The 26,179-nt window shown below is 43.2% G+C and overlaps 1 protein-coding gene across 1 annotated transcript; it reads right to left on the reverse strand.

Moving 5' to 3' along the window:
* Positions 1-776: 776 nt before the first annotated feature.
* On the reverse strand, positions 777-25,392 carry TDGF1 (teratocarcinoma-derived growth factor 1). Its single transcript, XM_006868846.1, has 7 exons — positions 25,373-25,392; positions 24,578-24,630; positions 24,387-24,494; positions 22,741-22,855; positions 22,543-22,652; positions 21,004-21,062; positions 777-899 (listed from the first exon to the last, which is right to left on the reverse strand). Exons 1-7 carry the CDS (start codon positions 25,390-25,392, stop codon positions 777-779), a joined length of 588 nt encoding a protein of 195 aa, XP_006868908.1.
* Positions 25,393-26,179: the final 787 nt, after the last annotated feature.

The following is a 26,179-nucleotide window of genomic DNA, read 5'->3' on the forward strand; positions in this document are numbered from 1 at the left end:
TTGCTATCCTCGAAAAATAAGCAACTACTTACCATGTTGGAAAAAAAAAAAACTCCTCAGTGTACTTTCCTGATCTCTATCTCACCAATGCAATTTTCTTAAAACTTGTTCCTAATAAGCTCTTGTGGTCATACTGTGTACTTTGAGAAAATATATCAGGATTATTCCTTTGGGATCCCCCCCAAACACCCTAATATCAATACTTTCTGATTAACCCTTGTATATTGGCCATCAACTTTGAGGATCTGAATTTGTACCTCAGCTTTGCCACGAATTGACCCAAGATAGTTAATTAGTTTTGGAGTCCTGTTGTGGAATTGAAGGATAAGCAATGGACTGCTAACAGCAAGGTCGGCAGTTCACAACCACCAGCTGCTCCTTGGAAGCCCTATACAGAGTCGCTGTGGGTCGAAAAAAGCTCGATGGCACAACAACAATAGTTAAGAAGTTTTCCTCTGCCTCCCGTGTTTCACTGTAAAACAGGACTAATGGGAGCTGTTATGGCTGCTGAGTTTGATTTCATAGTGACCCCATAAGATAGAGTAGAACTGCCCCAAGGGGGTTTCTAGGCCGCAATCTTTACAGAAGCAGACTTGGGTCTTTTCTCCTGCAGAGCCTCTAGTGGAGTGCCTAACTGTCGAGCCACTAGGAATCTTTGATAAAATCTGTAGAGAGATATAATAACAATTACACCTACTCCTCATTACTGACTTTCTTGTTAGTCTAATTTACGAATTTACAAGAGTAAAACAAATCTACTATCAGATGATTTTAGTTCAGAGGATCTCCAGGTGACCTCCAGGAAAGGGCTCAGCTGCTGCACCCTCTGCGCCCCCTGCAGCAGGGGTGGGGGTGCCACACTCAGCTGCTGTGTTGGGTGGCCTCCTCTTCAGCCTTTCCTGGGAATATGACCAGGTCCCCAGTGTTGGTTTCCTGCCAGCCCTTTTCTGACCAAAGGCATGGTTAGGTTTCAAAGACCAGGCTGTCATGTGAAAATCAATCAGTGTTAGGCAAAAAGGGAGTTTTGTTTTTTGTATCTATTTTCAGACCATCTATTTGTGCAGTTTTTTTATTTAGAAAATAGTCTCTGGACATAACAACAGCTAAGATTCTCATCTGGTGTGGCTCTGGAGGATAAGCATTTGACCTCAAGGTCAGCTTGAACTTTAAGGTTGGAATTTCACCAGCTGTTCCTTGGAAACCCATACAGGGTCACTATGGATCAGAACTGACTCAATAGCACTTAACAACAACATACAGATCGAGTGTGTATGGTGCTGTAAAGATTGCTATTGTTAAATGCCATCAAGTCAATTCTGACCCATAGTGACGCTGTATAGGGTTTCCGATGAGTGGCTGGTGAGCTTGAACCACCAACCTTGTGGTTCAAACTGACTTTGCAGTCCACTGCCTTAATCCATACATAGTGCCATACCAGGGCTCACCCTAGAAAATTCTATGGGGCAGTTCTACTCTTTCAAATGGGTTCAATATGAGTCAAAAATGAACTTAAAAGCATCTAACAAGAATTGTAGGAGCTCTGGTAGCGTAGTGGTTACGAATCGGGCTGCGAAGCTTAAGGTCAGCAGTTCGAAACTACCAGCCACTCCGCGGGAGAAAGATGAGGCTTTCTACTCCCGTAAAGATTTACACCCTCGGAAACCCTGTACAGGGGTCACTATGGGTCGGAACCGACTCAACGGCACTTAACAACAACAAGAATTGTAACTCCTTCACAAGGACCCATGGGGGATTGTTAACTAGGAAGCATTTTAACACTTCTCATTGTCCTCACTCTTTCCCAGCGGTTCCTTGATCCCATCTTTTTTCTTCCAGCCTCCTCTTGGCCTAGTGGAGAGGTCAGAAGTCTTGACTGACAATCATGATCCTGCAAAGCTAAGCATTTAATACTGATTTGGGCTGCGAAGAGTTTTCAGTTGCATTCTCTAATTTAATGAGGTATCATTGCCAGTGAGCTTATCATCATATCAACAAGTGATAAGGAGTACAGTCATTGTGTAACAAATGTCATAGTAAACAGTCCTTCTGGAAAATGCTGCCTGCTGCAGAGGGTCGATCAGCTGGGAAGGAGATCTGGAGGGGAGCAGGCATGTGGTACTGGGCAGCGTGGTCAGAGGCAGGACAGAGCTTGACAGATAGGCTCAGCCAGAATCTCAGACCCACACACCTAACTTCCCAAGAGGCCCAGACCCATGCCCACCGCAGACCACAACGAACTCAGGTCCCAAATCTGGAGCTGTAACAAAAAGCATCCTGCAAACTTGGACAGAACCTCCCTGCTTTTGAGACTGCTGGCATGACTGGGTTATCTGGTGATACAGGATCTAGAGAGATTTGGAAGTATGTCCCCTACCCTGACCCCACTCTGTTGCCCCCTGTGATTTATCTTCCAGAGCCTCATTTTAAATCAAGCATTGCCAAAGATGAGTTGTGAAATTGGCAGGGGCTGGGCCTGTGTCTTTCTTAGGCTGACCTTTTGCAAGCCCTCTCTGAATCTCATCCATGCTGAGGCTGTTAAGATGGCTATCAGTCAGTGAGCTGCATTGGATTACACTGGTAGTTTCACCATAGCCTTCTCAGTCATTCTCTGACGAAAAATGAGAACGTAGAAGATTCCCTGGCAGTGTGAGAGGCAAGATACTTTGGGACTGGGGACTTTGGAGGTTCTTCCAGACATGCTAAGGACGAGGCTGCTGAGTCCAATCACGTGTGGCCAGGCACGTTCTTAGGCTTCAAATGATTCACAGAGTTGGAGAAGGATTGAGGTTGTCCATGGCTATCCCCTGACGCAGGGTTCATGGAGAGGAGGGGTCCGGGTGAGGTGGCAGTGTGCTGGGATTCCTTTTCAACTCTGCCCTGATGCCGTGGTTGAGAAAATATGTACAGGTCACAGTGTGGGTTGCCGGCCCGGGACTGGGGTGAACTGTGTTGTGTGAGTGAGCAGAGCACCCAGACAGGATTACTACTGTACCACCCTGACGCCAACGGTAGGATTTGAGAGCCTTCCTGATGCCAGTAGGAATTCCACTCCCAATAGGTTCTGGTGTTGGTGATCAGGGTTTTGGAAGGGAGCAATTTAGGAGTCTCTAGAGGCTAAGTTTAGACTTGGCTATGTCTCTCTCAGACTTTGTGGCCTTGCAAAGTCATTTTGTGGCCCCCTTTCATTCATTCGTGAAATGGGGGTACAGTAGTAGGAGGTCCTTAAGGTCATCTCTAGCTTGAAAACACAGTGGTTTCAAGAAGGGTTCTTAACCTGAGACCCAGGGGCCACATACAGTCTTCCAGGAATCCATGTTGTTGTTAGGTGCGTTGGAGTCGGCTCTAACTCATAGAACAGAACCCAACAGTGCCCAGTCCTGTGCCAGCCTCATAATTGTTACATTTGAGTGCACTGGTGTTGTCACAGTGTCAGTCCATCTTGTTGGAGGTCCTAGATACTCTAACTAGAAAATAACTCATAAATACCCTATATAGAACAGAATGAAACAGTGCAAGGCAAGTCCTGTGCCATCCTCACAATTGTTACGTCTGAGTGCATTGCAGCTCTCACTGTGTCAGTCCATCTTGGAGGTCTTCCTCTTTTTTACTGACCCTGCAGTTTACCAAGCATGAGTCCTTTTTCAGGGACTGGTCACTCTTGATAACATGTCCAAAGTATAAGAGACAAAGTCTCAACATCCTGGCTTCTAAGGAGCATTCTGGAGTCCTGGTGTGGTGCTACAGGATAAAGTACTGGACCACAAGGTTAGTTTGAACCACAAGGTAGGCAGTTCAGTCTCACCAGCTACTCCTTGGACACCTTATACAGGGCCATTACGAATCGGAAACAACTCCTTGGCTCTTAACAGCAACAAGCAGCTTCCTGGCTGATCTTCCAATACAGATTTGCTTGTTCTACTTTCTGGCAGTCCATGATACCTTTGTAAGTCTTCTCCAGCACTGCAATTCAAATGAATTGATTCTTATACTGTCATTCTTATTCACTGTCCAACTTTCACATGTATATGATGTGATTAAAAATACAATGGCTTAGGTCAGGCACATCTTAGACCTCAAACTGATATCTTTGCTCTTTAACATTTAAAAAGGCCTTTTGTAGCAGAATTACCTAATGCAATGAATCCTTTGATTTCTTGACTGCTGCTTCCATGAGTGTTGATTGTGGACCCAAGCAAAATGAAGTCTTTGACAATTTCAGTCTTTTCTATGATTATCATGATTTGGGGGGTGGGGGAGTGCTTAATTTTGAGGATTTTTGTCTTCTTTACATTGAGGTGCAATGGTCCTTAATTTTCATCAATAAGTATTTCAAGTTCTCTTCCATTCCAGCAAGGAAGGTTGCATCATTTGTGTACTGCAGGTTGTTAATGAGTCTTCCTCCAATCCTGATGCCACATTCTTCATATAATCCAGTTTTTCAGATTATTAGCTCAGATTGAATAAATATAGTGAAAGGATACAACCCTGGCATACACCTTTCCTGATTTTAAACCATCCAGTGTGTCCTTGTTTTGTTCTAACAACTGCCTCTTGGTTCCTCAAGAGCACAATGAAGTGTTCTGGAATACCCTTAGTTTGTCATGATCCACACAGTCAAAAGTCTTTGTATAGTCAGTGAAGCACAAGTAACCATCTTTCTGGTGTTCTCTGCTGTCAGGCAATGGTATCCCAATGACATTCATGTTCTCTTCTGAATCCAACAGGAATTTCTGACAATTCCCTTTGTATTTTGTGAATTCCTAGAGCCTTGTTTTTCTCCAATGGCTTTGGTGTATCTTGAACTTCTTCCTTCAGTACCATCAGTTCTTGATCATTATGCTACCTTTTGAAATGGTTAGACATCAGCCATTTCTTTTTGTTATAATACTCTGTATATAACTTACATCTTCTTTTGATGCTTCATTCAATATATTGCCCAAAGAATCCTTCAATATTGCAATCTGAGGCTTGAATTTTTTCTTCATCTTTCAACTTAAGAAATGCTGAGCAGCATGTTCTTCTCTTTTGGTTTTGTAACTCCAGGTTTTGCATGTTTCATTATAATACTTTGTTTTCTCAAGCTGCCCTTTGAAATGTTCTGTTCAGCTCTTTAACTTCCTCATTTCTTTTATTGGTTTTAGCTTTTCTATGTTCACCAGCCATTCCATGGGAGAAAGATGAGGCTTTCTGGTTCTGCAAAGATTTACAGCCTCAGAAACCGACTCGGTGGCAGACAACCACCGACACCAGCATAGTATGGTGTTTCTTAGGCTGTAAACCTTTGCTGCTGATGGGCTCAAGCCACAGACCTTGTGATTCGCAGTCTAGTGCTTATCCTACAGAACCACCTTGCACCCCTGCATGAAGATTACAGCCTAGAAGATGTTCTGGGAACAGTTGGAGTCTGTCACCTGTGGTTGCTCTGAGTTAAAGTCAACTCGACATTAACATCCTCACATCAGCTGTTAAGTGTACACCTACAAATGCCTAGTATTGTGCCAGACATGAATGCCACCTGAAGTATGTGTTGTATTGACAAAACTTCAGAGTCCAAATTTGAAAAACAAAAACTGCAAAGTCTAGGAAAATTTTATTTTTATTTTTAATCCTCAGAGTATCTGGGTAGTTTTGTCTCTAAGACTTTCTGCTGCTATCATTTTGATAATGAATCGAAGTTTATCTACCTGCCAGGTTAGAGCAGAGTGCAGGAGATGCGCTATGTCCTTTAGGCAGTCAACAGTGCCTGGGGTTTTGCTACCGGCTCATTCTATGGCAGGAGGCTAGGGGGCAGCACAGATCTGTGGATGCAGAAAATGGGAGCCATACTATCTGGTAAGGAGGGCTGCAGAAATCTTTCAAACCCATTTACCTGCAGACTGCCTTTCTGATCGTGCTTACAACACATCTTAAAGACATCATCATGAGGTCAAAGAAACGAGAAGAAAAATTGGGCCAAAGACCATCTGGTTTGAGTGAGGGGCAGTCAGGGAACTGAGACAGTTAGAGCACTGTCTGTGTCCTCCAAACAAGAGGGGAAATTGTCATGTGAATGGAAAACTCCAGTGAAAGAGAAATTGGGGCATGAAAGAGATAACAAGGGGAACACATACGAAGCCTGAAGAAGTGGTAAGAAAACACAGTTCTGGTTCCAGAAGCTGGGGTGAAGGGAGAAAGATTCACAGCACTCATTCAGATCTGAGACTCTGAAATCCAGAAATGGTCTTACACTTGGCTCCAAATGTTTTCAAGAATTAGAAAAGTCAGATTCACAGAGATTGTTGGAGTAAGCACATCGACTAGTCTCAATTCACTGGTAAGAAACTGTTAGAAATGAATCCCGATGTCGCATAAAAGACACTCGGTGAGACTAAATTACCTCGGCAAAGCAAAATTTACTCCTGCAAGAGGGTGCGTGCGCATAGCTGTACATACACGAACAGGCCAGCGTGCACACCGAGTGGGTAGTCCACTTGGGTTTTTAATCCCTGACGCGAGTCTCAAGGCTGTGTCTCACCCTATTGGCTAAGGTTTAGACCACACAATCTATTCCCTTACTCGGTTGGCTAGTTCATATTTTTAAGGCGCACATTCCTACTTTAGGAAAAGAAGAGAGCCACCAAAGTCTTTGCTCCAGGAAGTAGTTTAAGGAAAAAGAAAGTTATCATAAATTCCTTACTCCAGGAAGTAGTTTAAAGAAAAAGAAAGTGACCATAAATTCTTTACTCACTTCAGGAAGTAACCAAAGAAAAAGAGAGAGATCATAAAGTCTTTACTTCAGGAAATAAAAAAAGTTACCCGAATATAATAAACAGGATTATAATTTTTTTCCCCCACAAAACTGAGAAGTGAAATGATGCCCCCAGCAAAGGTTTACCCAAGGCATGGCAGATATGGCAAGCACCCTGGGCACTGCTGAGCCGTTCTTATTGGCCAATCGTTGTTTCTATCACCATTCATCAAAACGAATTGCCATAGGTGATATTTTCATTAAATAGGCCTTTGGCTCTGAGCCTCCTGGGCAGCATGTCATGGGGTCCCCATGAATGCAGGGCTTTCTTTACAGCAGTTAACAACAACAGCACAGTGGTAGGACATTCCCCTATTCCTTTCATTTATTGAACACTACTTACATTCCAGACACTGGGCTGGGGAGAATGGGATCAACAGCCCCACACATGCCCTTGTTCTGCCAGAGAACAAACTATGGCTTAGGTTGTTAAATGATTTGCTAATAACTCATAAGACTGAGATTTGCTCTGAGCCTATTGGACTACAAACCCAATGTGCTGGGATAAGAGCAAGGTTGAAAATGTGTCTCTGTGGTCCGCTGCTTCCTCACATCCTCTGAAGTATCCCTTCTTTCTCACCACTGCTTTTCTTCCAAGAGGAGGAGGGTTTTACTCCCTCTTGTCTCTCATACTTTGGACATATTGTCAGGGAGATCATGTTTGGTAAGTTGGAGGGTCAGAGAAAAAGAGGAAGACCCCCAACGAGATGGATTGGCCAAGTGGCAGCATCGATGGCCTCAAGCGTGGCAACAGTAGTGAGGTTGGCCCAGGATCGGGCAGTGTTTTGTTCTGCTGTGCATAAGGTCTCTATGAGTCCGTGCCGACTCGATGGCACCTAACAACAACAACACCTAACGATAGAGTTCTGTGTGGCGCTGTAGGATAAACTCATCAGCTGCTCCTTGGAAACCCTATCCAGGGCTGCTATGAGTTGAAACCAATGGCACTTAACAACAAATGCTCAAGATGAAGTCCTGGTGTGGCGCTGAAGGGTAAGCACCAGACTGAGAAGTCAGTTTGAACCGCAAGATTGGCAGTTAAAAATACAGGGTCCCTATGAGTCAGAACCGACAAATGGCACTTAACCACCACAACAAATGCCCAGTGATGGAGTCCTGGTGTGGCACTATACGATAAGCACTGGATTGCTGTGAAAGTTGGTGGTTCAAACCTACCAGCCACTCCTCATAAGCCCCATACAAGCTCACTATGAATTTGAACTGACTTGATGGCACTTAACAGCATGCTCAATGGTAAGGAGCCCTGGTGGTACAGTGGGTTAGGCGTTGGCTTGCCAACAGTCAGGGGAAGAGCCATATCCATTTGGAAGAACATCAGCTCTGCCCAGCCTTTCAGTTCTAGTTGGAGTAAGGCTGAGAACTGGGAACATGACCATCTGGGTGGGAGGGATTGAATCTTTCCAAATCTGCATGCTGGGTGTGTTTGCTGGCCTGGAGACTAGTGTGTACCAGGAAGTTGTTATCCCCTCTTCTTATAATTGAGATGAGGCACAGATGACTTCAGAACCAAACTACAAAGAGCTGCTCTCAGGAACTTTTGCTGAGAAAGTGATGTGCATCCCAGGGTGGAGGGAAAGACCAGGATGGAAGTGCAGACAGGAAGGTATGGGAGGGAGACTCACTAATTACTATCATAGAATTGTTTTCATTCTAGGCTTTTAATGGCTCCTGAGTTGTAAAGTAATTGGTCATTATTTCCCTTTGGCCTCCCCTCCTCCTTTCCCTGCCCACAGAGAGTTTACTTGGACTTGGGGCAACAGAAGTCCTTGGGTAGGCTGTGCCTGGGCTGAGTTGGAGCAAAGTTGCGACGTATGTAGGTGGTATTTGTTGCCATATGCAGGACTAAATGCAGAGCCTTCAAGCTTCTAGGTAATGTCCCTTAGACAAAGACTCAAACAGGGCAATCTTGTCTATGGGGGCATTCAACATCTCTGTATTTTAACTGGTGCATATGGTTACGAGTTGGGCTGCTAACCTCAAGGTCAGCAGTTCAAAACTACCAGCCATTCTGTGGGAGAAAGATAAGGCTTTCTGCTCTAGTAAAGATGTACAAACCTCAGAAACCTTATGCAGAGTCATTATGGGTTGGAACCGACTCCATGACACATAACCACCATGCACAACCAGATGGCTCAGGACACTTTTTAAAAGAAATCATCTTGAGGTCAGGGCAATATGGCAGAGTAGGCAGATGCACTGAGCAAGGTCCTCTGCAACAAAGACATGGGAGAAGGAATGAAATAGATACGATGGTGGTCCTGGAACACTGAGCTTCAGAAGATAGGTCAGTGCTCACTGGAAGATGACGCTGAGTAGTAACAGCAAGAGAGACGAAAACCAGATGGACTATCAGCTTCATGGAGCAGTTTGGTCATTTTAAGTTCTTCTTCCTTGCCTTCCTTTCTTCCTTTTTCCCTTCCTGCTTCATCTGTTGTTTAGTGATGTGAAGTTGTTTCACACTCATTAGCAACCCTGTATAGGGTTTCTGAGGAGCGGCTGGTGAATTTGAACTGCTGACCTTGTGGTTAACAGTTCAGTGCTTATCCAACAATGCCACACCAGGTATCTTTCGGCAAACAACTCCAAGCTTTCTCTCATCATCACAAAGTCAAGAGTTAGGAACTTCAAGTATCTGTTGGTAAAACGCAAAGAACAATTTTTTTAAAAAAAGGTCATAAGGTCAGAAAACAAAGTTTGAGATGAGTGCTTTTAAGCCTCCATCTGGGCAGGACACCCAGGGCTGACACTCTCACTGGGTCGATGTGGTCAAGCTTGGGTTGGACCAGCCATGCTACTCCGGGAGGGAGCGGCGCACATAGTATTATTAAAATCGTCACGTTGCATAAACTCCTCAGCACCAAGCATGTCCAAGGTCACCAGGAATTCTGGTGTGGCACTGTAGGATAAAGACTGCTAACTGCAAGGTTGGTGGTTCAAACCTACCAGCTGCTCTTCAGAAACCCTATGCAGGGTTGCTATGAGTCAGAAACAACTGGATGGCACTTAACAACAACTACCTTGTAAATAGGAAATATTGTGGGCATTACATTTAAGGTTCATAACTATTTCTTAGGCCTATCGAAGCTTATGCCAGCTTTTTAAACTGGAGTTTGTCCTTGCTGCAATCTCTGACTAGTCTGCGAATTCGGCAGCATGTGGCGAGCAGACCCAACAGACTTTCGCACTGTGTGTGCCTTTCTTTACAGGGTAAAGTGGGATTGAAGTCAGTTTGCTTTCTGACTTCTGTGCCACACTTTTTTTTTTTTTTTTTAATGTTTTATTGTGAATTATGTGATAGTTTACATGGGAAAACATTGGTTTTACATTCATTCTATCGTATATCGTCTCATTGCCATGGTTACAATCCCCTCCATGCAATCCTTCCTCCATACCCCCCAGGTCTTAAGCACATAGTCACTCTTCCTCTCTGGATCTAAACTCTCCAGCTGCTCCATTGCTCCACGTCATCATCTCTGGCTCCATTTCAGGTATCACTGTTTCTCTGGGTAGGGTCCCGCTCTCTGCTCTTCTCCCTTGATGGTCCTAGGAATCTCCGCTCCTACATTGAAAAGTTAATCACTCCCCTCCTTGCTATAAAACATCCACCTTTACATTTCCGACCCTCACAAACAGTCCTGATAACAATTATTCACTATTGTATCACAAGTGACCCGTCTGCATTTCATTGCATCAGCTCTGCCTAGTCAGATTGAATACTGCTCACTGCAGATTCTACCTTCCTCCAGGTCCTCTGGATCTAGGTTCCCTCTTGAAAGCTTGTAAGCCAGTCACTTCTTGCCTTTGTAGCCCCCCTCCCCCCATTTTGGGTAGCCAATGTCCAAGTTGCCCATCCCTGTCTACTCTGTGTGTGGAGGGGTTGGGAATGATTCTTGCTGTTAGGGCTTGCTCCCTCTTTTGAGCTACTGCTTCCATAGGTGTAGGTCAAGTTCATCAAATTGTATGAGAATACTTTTTTTTTTCCCTCTTCTTTTTACTTCTGGTTGAGCTCTGATCATCCAGTCATTGAAGCCAGGACAAGTGGGTATTATCTGCAAGTGTGGGTGTTCTTATGCATATGCCCTCTCTTCTTATCAGCTGGATACTTCACTCTTCGCTCTAGTCCTCTGTGGCTATGTCACTGACTCTGGGACCAAGAGTCCCTAGGTCTTGCCACACTGCTGGCAAAGCAGGTCTTCACCCGGGTTCACAGAAGTCCATTGAACGTAGTAGGGCTTAGCTCACCGCTTCATTGCTGTTTTTCCCTCACTTCCCCTTATCGGTGTGGAGCGTGGTCACCAATCACAGCGTGTATTCCCATCGAGTCTTAGTCTTGGACTTGCCTTGATGTTTCCTGGGCAAGCAAGTTGCTTGTTCTTGTAGTAACAGTCGGTCTGCCTATGTTGTTTTATATTTTTCCTGTAGGTCTTTCTTTTAAGAAATATCTTCTGTTCTTCTAGCCACTTCAGGTTGGTCTGCTTGCCCTTTCAAGTGGGAATTTCCCGTCTCTGGAGATCTGGATGTGGTTCCGGTTTCCATCTATAGTCTTATGTATTGCAGAGGATCCGCATGAAGCCTCCTTCACTGGGTCTGTGCCGCACTTTTAAGGGTTCCCACCACCTAAGGAACTCTGGTAGTGATTACGATTCGGGCTGCTAACTTCAGGGTCAGCAGTTCGAAACTACCAGCTGTACCGTGGGAGAAAGATGAGGTTTTCTGCTTCTATAAAGATTTACAGCCTCAGAAACCCTGTACAGGGTCGCTATGAGTCAGAACTGACTCCACAGCATATAACCACCACCACCTAAAGGCTATTCATCTAAAGCTGTTCCTTCCTCCTCTTCCTTTGATGCTCTTCAGGACTGGTCCTTGGCCCTTTCCTTTCCTCAAGTCTACTGAGAGCCTGATCTCACCCCTGAGACCTGACTTCAATGCTTCTCTCCTGCCGGGTTCATTAATGAGCACTTTTCATCATCTTGATTTTTATTATCATTGAATCAAAGGGATGCATGTATGGACATAGTTTAGTCAGTAGGTAAAGTAGATTGTTCTTCCTATGTTGGTACAGAGCCAAATGATTTTTTTCAGCTTTGGATTTTTTTTTTTTTTAAGATTTTCGTTGTTGTTAAGTGCCGTCGAGTTGGTTTTGACCCACAGCAACCCTGCATAGCATTTCCAAGGAGCAGCTGGTTAGCTTGAATCACCGACCTTAAGGTTCAAATGGTTTTGCAGTCCAGTGCCAAATAAACAACTCTACTCCTATACTTAGTTACTGTGAGTCAGAACTGACTCAGTGGCATGCAACAATGACCACCCTATAACAGTTTGCTCCTTCATGGGCACCTGCAAACTCTCCACTATACCCACTGGCCAGCAGGGTTTGTAGTGACCCATAGTGACTGTGTTCCTGCCACTCTGCTTACAGCCCAGGGAGAAGGGAGCGGACAAGCATGGGGTGATATCGTATAGGATGCTGTGGATTTGAGGTCAACTTGCAAAGCAAGCTGGGGAAGTCAGATTCCCTTAAATTCTCCCCTTTCTCCTTGTTTTGTCTTTGGTTGTTTTAGGACATGGAGGAGGGCCTAGCCAAACCAAACCTACTGCCATCAAGTCACTTCAGATTCATTAAGTACTGTTGAGTGGGTTCTGACTCATAGTAACCCTGTATAGGGTTTCCAAGAAGTGGCTGCTGAACTTGAACCACTGACCTTGCAGTCCAGTGCATTATCCTGCAGCGCCATACCAGGACCCTATATAGGGTTTCCAAGAATGTAAGATTTCACCAGAGCAAACAGCTTTATCTTTCTCCCTAGGAGTGGCTCATTGGTTTAAACTACGCACAATGCAGTTGGCAGTCCAGTGCTTATCCTACAGCTTGTCCTTAGGTGCCATCAAGTTGGTACCTACACACAGCGATCCTGTATAGGGATTCTAGGGAGTGGTTGGTGGGCATAAACCATGAACCGCCGACCTTACAGTTAGCAGTCTAGTACTTATACTATAGTGCCACCCACAGCAGGACCTACATCAGGGGTTCCCTAAAGGAGAATACTGACTAGCTGATGGGTCCTGATTAATGCTCAAGCTGTGAAACGAAGCAATTAAACATCTATTGTTACAAGATTACTTGGTGAACATTTTCAGCTAAGTTCTGAGGCGACACGTGAAATGATAAAAATGATTTCATAAAATAACCTGAGGTAGAAGGATTTATAGACTGCAGGAGCTATGAGTAGGGAAGCTAATTATTCATCACTATTGAAGAACCATACAGGTTGAATAAGTATGGTAAAAGAATACAACCCTGTCACACACCTTTCTGTCAATGTATGTTTGTAGCTGTATCTGTATTACATTTAGTAAAACTTTACTCTCATGGGATATCAAAGATGTTGTCTGATGATTTCTGCATTTCATTGCGTCACTTCTCTTTGGAAGGGGCACAAATACGGATCTTTTCCAATCAGTTGACCAGATGGTTGTCTTCCAGGATTCTTTTGCATAGATGAGTGCCTCCTGTGCTGCCTCATTTCTTGAAAGATTTCAATTTTTATTCCATCAATTCCTGGTGCCTTGTTCTTTACCAATTCCTTCAATGCACCTTGGACTTCCTCCTTCAGTATCATTGGCTCTTGATCATGTGCTACCTCTTGAAACGTTTGAACTTCAACTTTTTTCCTTTTGGTACAGTGACTGCATATTCCTTCCATCTTCTCTTGATGCTTTCTGCATCTTTCAATAATTTGCCCAGAGAATCCTTCAATAACAAAAGTTGAGGTTTGAATTTTTCCCCCAGTTCCCCCAGCTTGAGAAATGCTGAGCGTGTTCTTCCCTTTTGGTTTTCTGACTCCAGATCTTTGCACATTTCTTTGTAATATTTGACTTTGTCTTCGTGAGCTGACCTTTGAAATTTTATGTTCATCTCTTGTACTTCCTCATTTCTTCCATTTACTTTAGCATTTCTATGCTGGAGAGCAAGTTTCAGTGTCTCTTCTAAAATCCATTTTGATCTTTTCCTTCTTGTCTTCTTAATGTCCTTTTACAATCTTCCTGTATGATGATCTTGTAGTCATCCCATAGCTCTTCTGGTCTTAGTGTTTAATCTATCAAATCTATTCTTCAGATGATCTCTAAATTCAGGTGGGATCTATGCAAGGTCATATTTTGGCTCTCGTGGACTTCTTTTCATTTTCTTCAGCTTCAGTTTGAATTTGCATATGAGCAATTGATGGTCTGCTCCACAATATGCCCCTGGCCTTGTTTTGGCTGATGATACCGAGCTTTTTCCAACCACTGTCTCTTTCCACAGATGTCGTCAATTTGATTTTTGTGTATTCCATCTGATGAGGTCCATATGTATAATTGTCTCTTATGCTGTCTATAAGAGGTATTTGAAATACCTTCTTCTGCTCAATACCTTCTTTGCAAAATTCCAACTACTGGTCCTTCTTTGTTCCCAACCTTTGCATTCCAATCACCTGTAATGATCAATACATCTTGATTGCATGTTTGATCAATTTCAGATTGAAGAAGTTGGTAGAATTCTTCTGTTTCATCCTCACTGGCTTTAGAGGTTGGTGCATACATTTGAATAATAGTGGCATTAACCGGTCTTTCCTGTTGCTGTTGTTAAGTGCCACTGAGTTGATTCTGACCCATAGAGACCCTGTATAGGGTTTCCAAGGAGCAGCTGGTAAGCCTGAACCACTGACCTTGCAGTTCAAATGACTTTGCAGTCTGATTGCATTAGTGCACAGTTACACCCCAGGACTCCAGTCTTCTCTGTAGGGTCATAGATATTATCCTATCACAGACAGCACTGTACATCATGACTGATCTGGATATGTTCTTTTTGACAATGAATGCAACAGCATTCCTCTTCAATTTGTCATTCCCGGTATAGTAAACCATATGGTTGTCAGATTCAAAATGACCAATACCAGTCCATTTCAGCTCACTAATGCCTAAGATATCAGTGTTTATGCATTCCATTTCAATTTTGGCAATTTCTAATTCTCCTAGATTCATACTTCATACATTCCATGTTCAGACTTTTAATGGATGTTTACAGCTGTTTTTCTTCATTTTAAGTTTTGCTCATCTGCAAATGAAGGTCCCGTAGGCTTTATTCCATTCACGTCATCACGGTGAACTCTACGTTGAGGAGGCATCTCTTCCCCAGTCGCATTTTGAGTGTCTTCCAATCTAAGGGGCTCTTTCTCTGGCATTGTATCTGACAGTGTTTCTCTGCTCTTCATAAGGTTTTCAGTGACTAAATATTCAGAAGTAGTTTGTCTCTCCTTCTTCCTAGTTTGTCTTCATCTGGAAGCTCATATGAAACCTGTCCACTGTGGGTGACCCTTCTGGTATTTAAAATACCTGTGGCATAGCTTCCAGAATCACAGCAACTCACAAGCCACCACAATACGACAAACTGACAGACAATAGGGTTGTATTCTTTCATCATACTTATTCAACCTGTATGCTGATCAAATAATCCAAGATGCTGGGTTATATGAAGAAAAATGTGGCATCAGGATTGGAGGAAGACTCATTAACAACCTGCGATATTCAGATGATACAACCTTGCTTGCTGAAAGTAAAGAGGATTTAAAATACCTACTGATGAATATCAAAGACCACAGCCTTCTTTGGTATGGATTGCATCTCAATGTAAAGAAAACAAAATCCTCACTGGACCAATAACCAACATTCTTATCAAGGGAGAAAAGATTGAAGTTGTCAAGGACTTTATTCTTCTTGGATCAACCATCAACATTCATGGACGCAGCAGTCAAGAAATCAAAGGAGGCATTACATTAGGCAAATCTGCTGCACAAGACCATCTTTAAGTGTTGAAGAGCAAAGATATCAGCTTGAGGACTAAGGTGTGCCTGACCCAAGCCATGGTATTCTCAATAACCTCATATGCATGCAAAAGCTGGACAGTGAATAAGACCGTAGAATTGATGCATTTGAGTTACGGTGTTGGAGGAGGATATTCAAAGTGCCATGGGCTGCCATAAGTACCAACAGATCTGTGTTGGAAAAAGTGTAGCCAGTGTGCTCCTTGGAGGCCAGGATGACCAAACTTTGTCTTTCATACTTCAGACATATTGTCAGGAGGGACCAGTTGCTGGAGAAAAATATCATGTTTGGTAAGGTGGAAGGTCAGAGACAAAGAAGACCACCTGTGATACGGATTGACAAATTGGCAGCATCAGTGGACTCAAGCATGGTAACACGTGTTAGCTTGGCCCAGGACTAGGCGCTATTTCGTTCTGTTGTGCACAAGGTTGCTATGAGTCAGTACCGACTCAAAGGCACCTAACAACAATTGAAGAAGCACAAGATAGGCAAAGTGGGTGAGAAGGCAGTGTGGGGTGAGGGAAGGGCCCTCAGGGAGGTAGGACTCCCTGGGGGTTGATGGATCAGTGTGTGCTGCTGATGGTTCACAGCTGTGTCCCTCTAGGGCTTGCCCTTGGCCTAAGAGAATGCATAGGTCAAGGTGATGTCTTACTCTCCGGGACCTAAACCAAACCAACCCATTGCCATTAAGTAGATTCCAACTCATAGCAACCCTACAGGGGAGATTAGAACTGCTCAGTTTCTGAAGCTGTAACCTTTATCAAAACAGACGCCACCTCTATCTCCATCAGAGCAGCTGGTGGGTTAAACCACCAACCTTTTGGTCAGCAGTCCAATACTTTACCCACTGCATCACCAAGGTTCCTTCTCAGGGGCAGTCCCCCACAATGATTGGCTGCTGCAGAAGGGCAAAGGCTCTTCTCCACTGGGCGTATCTTGGTACTTCCTACCCACTGTTGATGGTAAAATGGTCACCCCACCAGGAAAACCACATAAACAGGGAGAGATGCTAATTCAGGGCAAGGAAGCCTAGAGTAGGTCAGAGTGGGGTGAATACCAGTTATCACTGTTGCCCTGAGATTAACTACAGCAAAGAGGACTGTAGTCTGTGGTCCTAATCTTCCTTAGAGTACCCCCAGAGAAACACACACCAGAGTCCCGGAGAAACCGTTTCCAGTTGAAGTCAATTTACTTTGAGAAGCAAATGGAATCAATAACACAAGGCGTAGACTGTTGTGGACACCAACTCCCCCTGTCAAGACCAAGGTACTCATTTCCTGAGATGTTGGGTGCTACCTCAAACTGCCCTCATCTCAAAGTGGTTTCCAGGGGCAACCTGTGCTTCTTGATGTGGGAGTAGAAACGCCTGACCACTGGTGTCAACTGCGGACAAGTCTGAAGGGTCACCCAACTCCAGAGCTCCCAGTAACATCAGCTGAGACTTCTATTGTACCAAACAAGTTTAACTTCTCCCTCAGCCATAAGCTGCTTCCTACCAGAGTTGCGCCCAAGTGTACATGCTAAGAAACCTCCTGTGCAGTCTCAGTCCATTTCCTGGAACCTGATCTAAGACATCCCAAAGCAACCGTTTACCATGTTGCTGTGTTTCCTCTACTTTTTGTTTGTTTATATAATCATAGTATAAACCTAAGGAGCTCTGGTAGCATAGCGGTTACGAATCGGGCTGCGAACCTTAAGGTCAGCGGTTCGAAACTAACAGCTGCACCGTGGGAGAAAGATGAGGCTTTCTACTCCCATAAAGATTTACACCCTCGGAAACCCTATATGGGGTCGCTATGGGTCGAAACCGACTCGATGGCACATAACAACAACAGTATAAACCTGCTGTGGTTTTCACTGAAATAGATAATGAGGGGTCTTCAAAAAGTTTGTGGAAAAAAATTCCATTATCTTTTCACTAATATTGGAGTCCTGGTGTGGCACTGTGGGTTAATGTGCTGGACTGCAAGGTTGGTTTGAACCACAAGGTCAGCTGCTCAATCTCACCAGCAGCTCCTTGAAAACCTATACAGAGTCACTCTCAGTCGGAACCTACTCAACTGGCATTTAACAACTACTATAGGAACCCTGGAATGAGCTCTGGTAGCGTAGTGGTTAAGAATCGGGCTGCCAACCTCAAGGTTGGCAGTTTGAAACTACCAGCTGTCCCGTGGGAAAAAGATGAGGCTTTCTGCTCCTGTAAAGATTTGCAGCCTTGGTCACTATGAGTCGGAACCAACTCCATGGCACTTAACAACACAGGAACCCTGGTGGCACAGTGGTGAAGTACTTGGCTGCTAATTGAAAGGTTGGAGGAAGGTTCAAACCAATGAGCCACTCTAAGGGAGAAAGATGTGGCAGCTGGATTCCATAAAGATTTACAGCCTTGGGAACCTTCTGGAGGCAGTTCTACTCTTCTATAGGAGTCCTGGTGTAGCCCTGTGGGATAATGCACTGGACCACAAGGTCAGTGGCTCAGATTCACTAACCGCTCCTCAGAAACCCTGTATAGGGTCACTATGAGTCAGAATCAACTCCACAGCAATGCGTCCAGTGTTTTTGTTTTTAATTTAACTTTATATGGAGTCTTAGTGTGGTGCTACTAGATAATGCACTGGACCACAAGTTGGTCAGTTGGAATCATGAGATTGGCAGTTCAAACTCACCAGCCGCTGCTTGGAAATCCTATACAGGGTCGCTGAATCAGAATTGAGTAGACAGCAATTAGCACTTATCAACTGCCTGACTTCCCTAAGACAGCTTCTAGGAGCCCGTTAGGATTAGCTGAAATCTCACAATCTTGTAGTTATAAATAAAACTTGCCTTTATTCTTTTTAAAAACCTTTATTTCACAGTTATAAAACTAATTACATGGACTGCTAAATGCAAGATCGGTGGTTCATATCTACCAGTCACTCCTTGGAAACCCTGTGGTGGTTAAGGTGCCAAAGTCAGAACTGATTCATGGTGGCCCTGCCCTCATAGGAGCAGTTGGTGGGTTTGAACCACCAACTTTGTGGTTAGCAGTCTAGTGCTTATCCTACAGAACCACACCAGGACTCCTGGGAACACTATATAGGGCCACTGAATTGGAACCAATTTGACAGCACCTAACAAAGTAACTTAGAATATTAGATCATAGTAAATGTCATTAAAATTATGTTAATTCTACGACTTTAATACAATATTAATCTATGTTAGATATATATTAATTATCGTACTCAGAAAGGACCAGTTTAATTTTGGTTTCCTACCATCGGAGTCCTGGTGTGACACTGTAGATTAATGTACCAGACTGCAAGATTGGCAGTTCAAGCTCATAAGCTGCTCCTTTACAGGGTCACTGAGTTGGAACCCACTCGATGGCACTTATAAAGAACAACCAGTGTTGGGAAATCCTGGTGTAGCACTGTAGGATAAGCACTGGACTCAAGGCCAGTTTGAACCACAAGGTCAGCTGTTCAAACTCACCAGCTGCTTCTTAGAAACCCTATGCAGGGTTTCTATGAGTAGAAGTGGCCTCAATGGCACTTAACTACTACAGGATAAGCACTGGACTACTGACCATAAAGCTGTTCCTTGGAAACCCTAGACAATCAGAGTCAGAACCGACTTAACAGCTATAATTTAAGGAACACTGGTAGTGTAATAGGTGGCCTTGGTGGGCTGCGAAGTGCAACATTATCAGTTTGAACCTACCAGCCACTCTGTGAGACAGCGGGTAGAGTCTAAGTTTACCACATCCCTTCGAGGATCATTTTTCAAACTATACCATCTCTGGTTCATAATCTTAGATGGTAGACATGTGAACTTTAATTTTTTAAAATAATTTTAAGATATGTCTAAATTATCCATGACTAGACAAATGCTATAGATTTGGACAAATAAAAAAGCATATTAAAGAAAATTCGTTGATATTAAGAAAACCAAGACGTTTGGGTGATATGGCTGAAATCATGAAGTTGGTATGTGAATGAGTTTAGAAAACACTGCCACTGCTTCACCCAGAGCATGGGTACCGAGTACGCATATGCAAACGAGAAGCCTGCTTCCAAATACTTAGAAGTTTTGTTTTTTTAAATTTTCATTTCTGGACAAAAAATAGTATTTGTCAATACCCACTAGTAAATAGGAAGGTAGAAGAAAGACAAAGAAATGCGACATTTGTGGCGAATCTATTTTTGACCCATGATAGGTCAACACTGAGCTAGGCATGAATCCAGGTTCACAGAGAAGGAAACAGGCTCATTGCCAGTTAGCATTCCACACTGGGACCTCTTGCTCATTTTGTGCTCTTTCAGGTGCTCACAGCTTCCGCCTTCCCCCATTTTACCTTCTTTCCATTGGGCACTGCAGAAAAACTCCACTCATTTGGACCTTGGGCATTGCAAAGTGTTAATTTGGAAAAAGTGTAAATTGTAGATCCAGCAGTAACCAACTACGGTAAGCAAACCTTGCCCTTCAGAGCCTGGCGTGTATATATACATATAGATAGCATATGGATGTGACCCACCTTGTGGAGCTCATGGATCTTTTTTATTTCTTTAGTTTCAAACCATATATAGTCTTCACATTCCAAATGCAAACAGATACAATCCTCCATCCTCACCATGGGGAATTCAGAAAATACAAATGTGCACAGAATGAACAAAATGCACCTCCACAAACCACCACTCAGAAATAACCACAGTTTACATTCTGATCAATATTTCATCCTGGTGTGGCACTGTGGGATAAAGCACTGGACAGCAAGATTGGTTTGAACCACAAGGTCAGCAGAACAGACTCGATAGCACTTAACAATACACACCCACCCACAACACATTACTTTCCTGTTTATTACATAGTACTCCTAGCTCCTTCCTTCCATTAAAAATGCTTTCTTTTCCTTTCATTTAAAGCTACTCTTTATTGATTTTTAACCAACTCCATCAATATTTTATCCTCAGTTCCATATTAGGACTAGCCTTTAATAATCTGAAGACAGAATTCATATGATTAAAAGAAAAAATTAATCTGAACCCCTTCATACAGCCAGATGTAGCAAGAAACAGTACTTGGGCACAAAGTAGATTAAATAGAATTTTTTTTTAAAGTAGATTCCTGGGGAGGAAAGGTGAGGTAGAGGCAGAGGAAGTAAGTCATTGGCACATTATCAGAATGGAATCATTATTTCAAAGCAACTAACAAATGATGACGTTTCAGTTACAATGTTTACTGACCAGAAAATTCCCATGGCATCTAAACTTGTCATTTTAGAAAAAGGCAAATATCGATGAACAGAACAGTGCAGAAAGGTAAATGCCAGCTAACATAAGAATGGTGCATACAGATGGCCTTAATTCTGGAGTCCTGGAAGCTGGTAGGTGTTCATCCATCGCATGGCCATCTAGAAGGTGGGAACATTTGGTCATTTCCTGCTGCCCAAAGGTGGCATATCAACATGAGCCAAAAATCATTTGAGGCCTAACATTTGACGAGTTCAGTATGTTTATAGCATCAATGACACAAAAATCAGACTTCTCGTACAAAAGACTTACAAAGTTACCTCAGCCTGCTCTAACTAGTTCTTCCCTGGACACTCACTTTATCTTTCCTAACCTACCCCTTGAGTCCCCTCAGTAATACTCTGGAAGAAAGATCTGGTGATCTGCTTCTTTATTATAGCAAAGAAAACCCATGGAGCAATTCTATTCTGAAGCATGGTGCTGGATGAGTTGCCGTCCACTTGATGGGAACTGAGTTGGGTTAATAGGTGGTACTTTTAACTGCAGAAGTGGGGCAGAACTTCTTAGGCTCTGATGAGAAGGCGACAGCCTACTTCAGACCACAAGTTCCAGGAAAAAAAGCAATGGTGCCCACACATGCAATCATTTCATCTACACTTACCACACACCTATCCTGGGCCTGATGCTGAGAATGCACATGGAAGACACAATCCTTGTCTGGGGGTAGAGATCCAGCATGTGCTCAGTAAAGTGTTTGTTTTCATTTCTTTTCTGGACTTGAACATTTTCCATTTTAGAAATCCCTAAGGACCAGAACGATGAACTGCTTTGGAACTTGGGTAACTCTAGAAACCCGGTTTAGCTTGGGATGGGAAGTGCATCCTCTCCCCTTGTTCTTCTTCTGGTTTCAGCTCTTCTCCTTATTTTCTCATAAGGTCAAAAGATTCTGAGGTCAGTCACCTGGGAGTATCATGCAGGGGACTTTTAGGGCCCATGAAAACATTTCTGAAGGATGAAAGCGGGGTCAAGCCTCTGGAGGGAATTTAACTGCATTCTTTGGTATTCAGACACTAGTGTTTGGGTGAGTACGAGCTAAGAAGTCCATCGTGGAAAGGGCTTGAGTACCCTGCCCAAAGAAAAGGAACACTGGAGAGCACTTCACAGGATTTACGAGACACAGTCTTTTCTCATTTATTTTCTCTAATACAAGTTCACAGATGATAAAAACAAAACAAACTAGTTACCATCAAGTTAATTCCAACTCATGGTGACCTCATTGTTTCAAAATAGAACTATGCTCCATAGTGTTTTCAGTCATGTGACCTTTCAAAGTAGAGCACCAGATGTTTTGGTTAGTAGTCAATCACTTAACCGTTCACATCACCCGAGGACTCCTCACAGACTATAAAAGAATATCAAATGGGTTTGGAATAACTCTGAAAGGCAGCACCATTAACTACATTTCTGAAGGAGCAAATATCATGGATGCCAGTGTGACTATCCCATCTACGTCTTCGATGCTTTCACAAAATATAACCAGCATTGGCTGTAGTGAGACTCTGCACAAACACGAGGGAGGATATGTCTGTGTTAGCAAAGTGCTCATAGATCACTAACCCCCATGGATGAACATCTGCTTACCACAACCAGGCAGAAATGTCTGAGGAAAGCAGCGCAGCCAACCATTCCAGCATTTACACAAGGAACATTTCTTGGACAGCCAGGTGTCATGGGGCACAGGTCCACAGTTCCTGAGAACATACGGATGAGACTCCTTCTCTGTTCTCGCCTGCGCCTAGTCCCCTTCCCTCCCCTACCTCCAACCATTTAAAGACTTACTCTTTGCGAACATCATGCTCGCAGTTCCGTCCGTAGAAGTAAGGAGGGCAGGCACAGAAGGACCCAAGCATGCAGGTTCCCCCATTCAGACAGCAGGTCTTGTTTAGCTGTTTACCTAAAATGAGAGGAGTGTGCTAGAGGCTGAGGGGTAGAAAAGCTCAAAGGACATTCCTGTGAGCAAAAGTTCATAAGGAGCTTTAGAACTTTCAAAGAGTTTGTTGTTGTTGTTAAGAGCCATCGAGTCAGTTCTGACTCATAGCTACACTGTACAGGGTTTCCAAGGAGTGGCTGGTGAACTTGAACCAGCAACCTTGTGGTTCAAACTGACTTTGCAGTCCAGCACATTATGCCAGAGCCACACCAGGACTCCTCAGAGTGACACTCTTTTAGAGCTCTTGCTACCTAGACCTTTGGAGCAGATAAATCTTTTTCAGACACAGACCAGTGCTGGTTCTGAAACCCCTAGCACATATGTGCAATCAGGAGAGGTGTTCTAGAGAGGTGAATGAGATAATGCTTATCTTACATCCATAACCCAAACCAGTCCAGAGTCCAGCCACCCACCCTCCCTGCTCATCACAGTGAGGTACCCACTCTCCTAGGTGTACTGTTGTTGCCTGGATAGGGTTTATGAGGAGCCGCGGGTTCAAACCAACCTCGTGTTCCACTGCATTACCCTGTAGCACCACACCAGAACTCTCTCTTAGGTGTGAGTAAGAAAAAAAAAAAAAAAAACACACCCAAAAACCCCAAACTCAATGCTGTCAAATAGAATAGATTCTAACTCATCATGACCCTATCGGAGTTTTCAGAGATTGTAAATCTTTGTGGAAGCAGACAGCCTCATCTTTCTCCATTGGAGCAACTGGTGGGTTTGAATGGCTGGCTGATCATGCTCCTCAGGTGGTAAGAGCACCCCAAATTAATTTAGGACTCCTGGCATGAGATGGTGGATGTGCTAACTAAGACCTGAGGTTAAAACTCCATTTTGAATCAAAAGTAACATCTGCATTGAGAATGCAGTCCATCAGTAATCATTTCTGTAACCTGAGAAAAGTACTTGATAAGTAATTTTTTAAAACAACAACAACAACAAAAAACAATGTGATTTTGCTTGTTTGGTTGTTTTAAGAACCCATCCTGCTCAAAACGGGGTCCAAAGCAATTCTCAAAACAAATGTTTACACAAGATAAAATTTTAAATTACAGAATCCCATGATTGTTTTAAGGCCAGATGTACATATTTTAATAATTATTTTGTAATTAAAAACAAAAGCCTACCTATCAAGTGTACCATCACCCAACTTTGTAACCATTACATAAATGTCAACCAATATCTGAACTCTCATTGAATTTCCTTGTATTCTCTTAACATAACTCTCTGATCTGTCTGTTATGAATCGGGCTGCTAACCTCTTGGTCGGCAGTTCCGCAGGAGAAAGATGAGGCTTTCTGCTCCCGTAAAGATTTGCAGCCTCAGAAACTCTGTGCACGGTCACTATGAGTCGGAACCGACTCCACTGTACTTAACAACAACACTTTTAATTTCAACCCGATTTTGCCATTTTGCTCCGCAACAGGTGAGTCAAAAAAGGTGTTCAGGGAACAGAGATACTGCACTGTGGAGGCAAGGCAGTAGGTCTTACTGTCCTGGATGCCCACGAACGGCACAAACTGCAAAGGTTGATCACGAATTACAGGCTCCTCCCGGGACCGAATGTCATCTCCTGGTGCAGTTTCACGGTAGCCCAAACCTTAAAGACCAGAAACAACTCATGGAGTCTGTGTTTTGCAGCACATTAACATTTAGTGATCAAAAGAACAAAATGCCTCTCACCAGCAACTAATCCCAGCTCTAGTGCTGTGGAAAAGGCCATGATGAAAATCATACTAGGAGAAGAAAATCAGACATCTGTTAGCAAAACAATGCAAATAAAATTCTCCCAAATAACACCTGGGTCCTCTCAACAGCAAGACGGGGACAACGGGCCTCAGAGGCTGGAGAGTACCACCTCCTATTTTTTCCTTTTTCTTTGTTTTAAAAATGGATGACTCATTCATGTAACAAAGGAAAAAAAAGTGTTGAAAAATAGGTAATTTAATTGCAAACTCTTTTCAATATACTTAGGCTCTGCCCTCATATGCCTCATATGCTCATATTTTCAAGTGGATATAAATCTGATCTTCTATTTCACATATTTTTTCCTTATAGTTTTCATATAAGAGTTTAAAAATGGCTGCATAACAAGTTATTGATTTATAAACAATTTTATTTAAATCATTCATTTAAAAAAAGTTAAAAGGTTGAAGTTTACTATACATAATGGTGTTGCAAATATTGAATCTTTAACCTTTTCAGAAACAGATTTTAAATTGGATATTGGCCTTTTTATGCACCAGAGTAGGAAACCAGTAACTATTGCAAAGGCAGAGTCAATAGCAAGATTGAAAGTGTTCAAAGTCAACAGCAAAATTGGATGAACTGTGTGACGTTATAGGTCTTTCAGACAAAAAACGCAACATTCTAGAAGTTTGAGCAAGATGAAATGAAAAAACAGAAACCTGAAGCACATTATTTCCTAGACTGGCAATCTGTAGGAATCAAAAGTTCAAGAACAAAATTGGTTCATACCTGGAAGAGAAGTACTCCATCTTCCTGCAGTCTATAGCCCTTTCTTTAACAATTCAAGTAGAAGAACGTTAGCATGGCTTTTTCATTGACACGGTCACTGCCCAAACACCCAAAGGCAAACATTCATTTCCTGAAGTGAAAATGGGAATGTAAAAAAGAAAAAAATATCCCAAATAAGAACTATAGTTTCCCCAGTTGTCCGGATGTCCAAGGAAACTCGATGCTCGTATCTCAGCTCCAACGAATGCTTTGACCTTGATCCCAGGACTGGGCCTTCTAGGGGAACAAACAACCCCCTAAGGTGACAGGGAAGTCTCTCAAATTGGCCAGGGTGGGGTAGGCCGGAGGCCAAGACCCATTACAAAGCCCAAACCTTCCAGGCGCGTAGGTGAGAGGGGTCTTGGGGGTTTAAACTATGCAAGATAATAGAAAAGGCGGAGTCTTGTAAAACCGGCTAACTAGCTCAAGTGATCTTCTTCCCTAGTTGAGGGTTAACTTGTCCGATTTACTTTTGAAAAAAAGATACATTGATTACTCCCTTCAATTAAAAAAGAAGTGGTGGAAAGTAAAGGCTCAGGAAAATCTAAATGCTCCATACGGATCTTTCAATGCGTCTGATATTTTATTTCCTGGTTTCATTTACTGAAATTTGCTTTCATCTTAGTTTTTTTCATGTAAGATGTGTTGAGCCCCTTATTCAGTTCTGAGGGGATACTGAGGTTGCCGCCCGCAGGGACTGAAGTCCCTGCAAGATGCAGCTCTGGCTCCCTAAGTTTTGTGTCAGGAGGGGTCCCTAGGGGCTCCAGA

The sequence above is a fragment of the Chrysochloris asiatica genome, unplaced genomic scaffold, assembly GCF_000296735.1.
Source record: "Chrysochloris asiatica unplaced genomic scaffold, ChrAsi1.0 scaffold00124, whole genome shotgun sequence".
Taxonomy (NCBI): domain Eukaryota; kingdom Metazoa; phylum Chordata; class Mammalia; order Afrosoricida; family Chrysochloridae; genus Chrysochloris; species Chrysochloris asiatica.

What these genes read in the sequence shown, in the direction of transcription:
- TDGF1 (XM_006868846.1), bottom strand. Translation starts at nt 25,392, where the DNA reads ATGGAGTACTTCTCTTCCAG. An exon ending in GAGCATGATGTTCGCAAAGA is followed by an intron (nt 22,653 to 22,740) that starts GTAAGTCTTTAA and finishes GTATGTTCTCAG; the next exon opens with GAACTGTGGACCTGTGCCCC. An exon ending in CTCCAGAATTAAGGCCATCT is followed by an intron (nt 900 to 21,003) that starts GTATGCACCATT and finishes TCATATTCCCAG; the next exon opens with GAAAGGCTGAAGAGGAGGCC.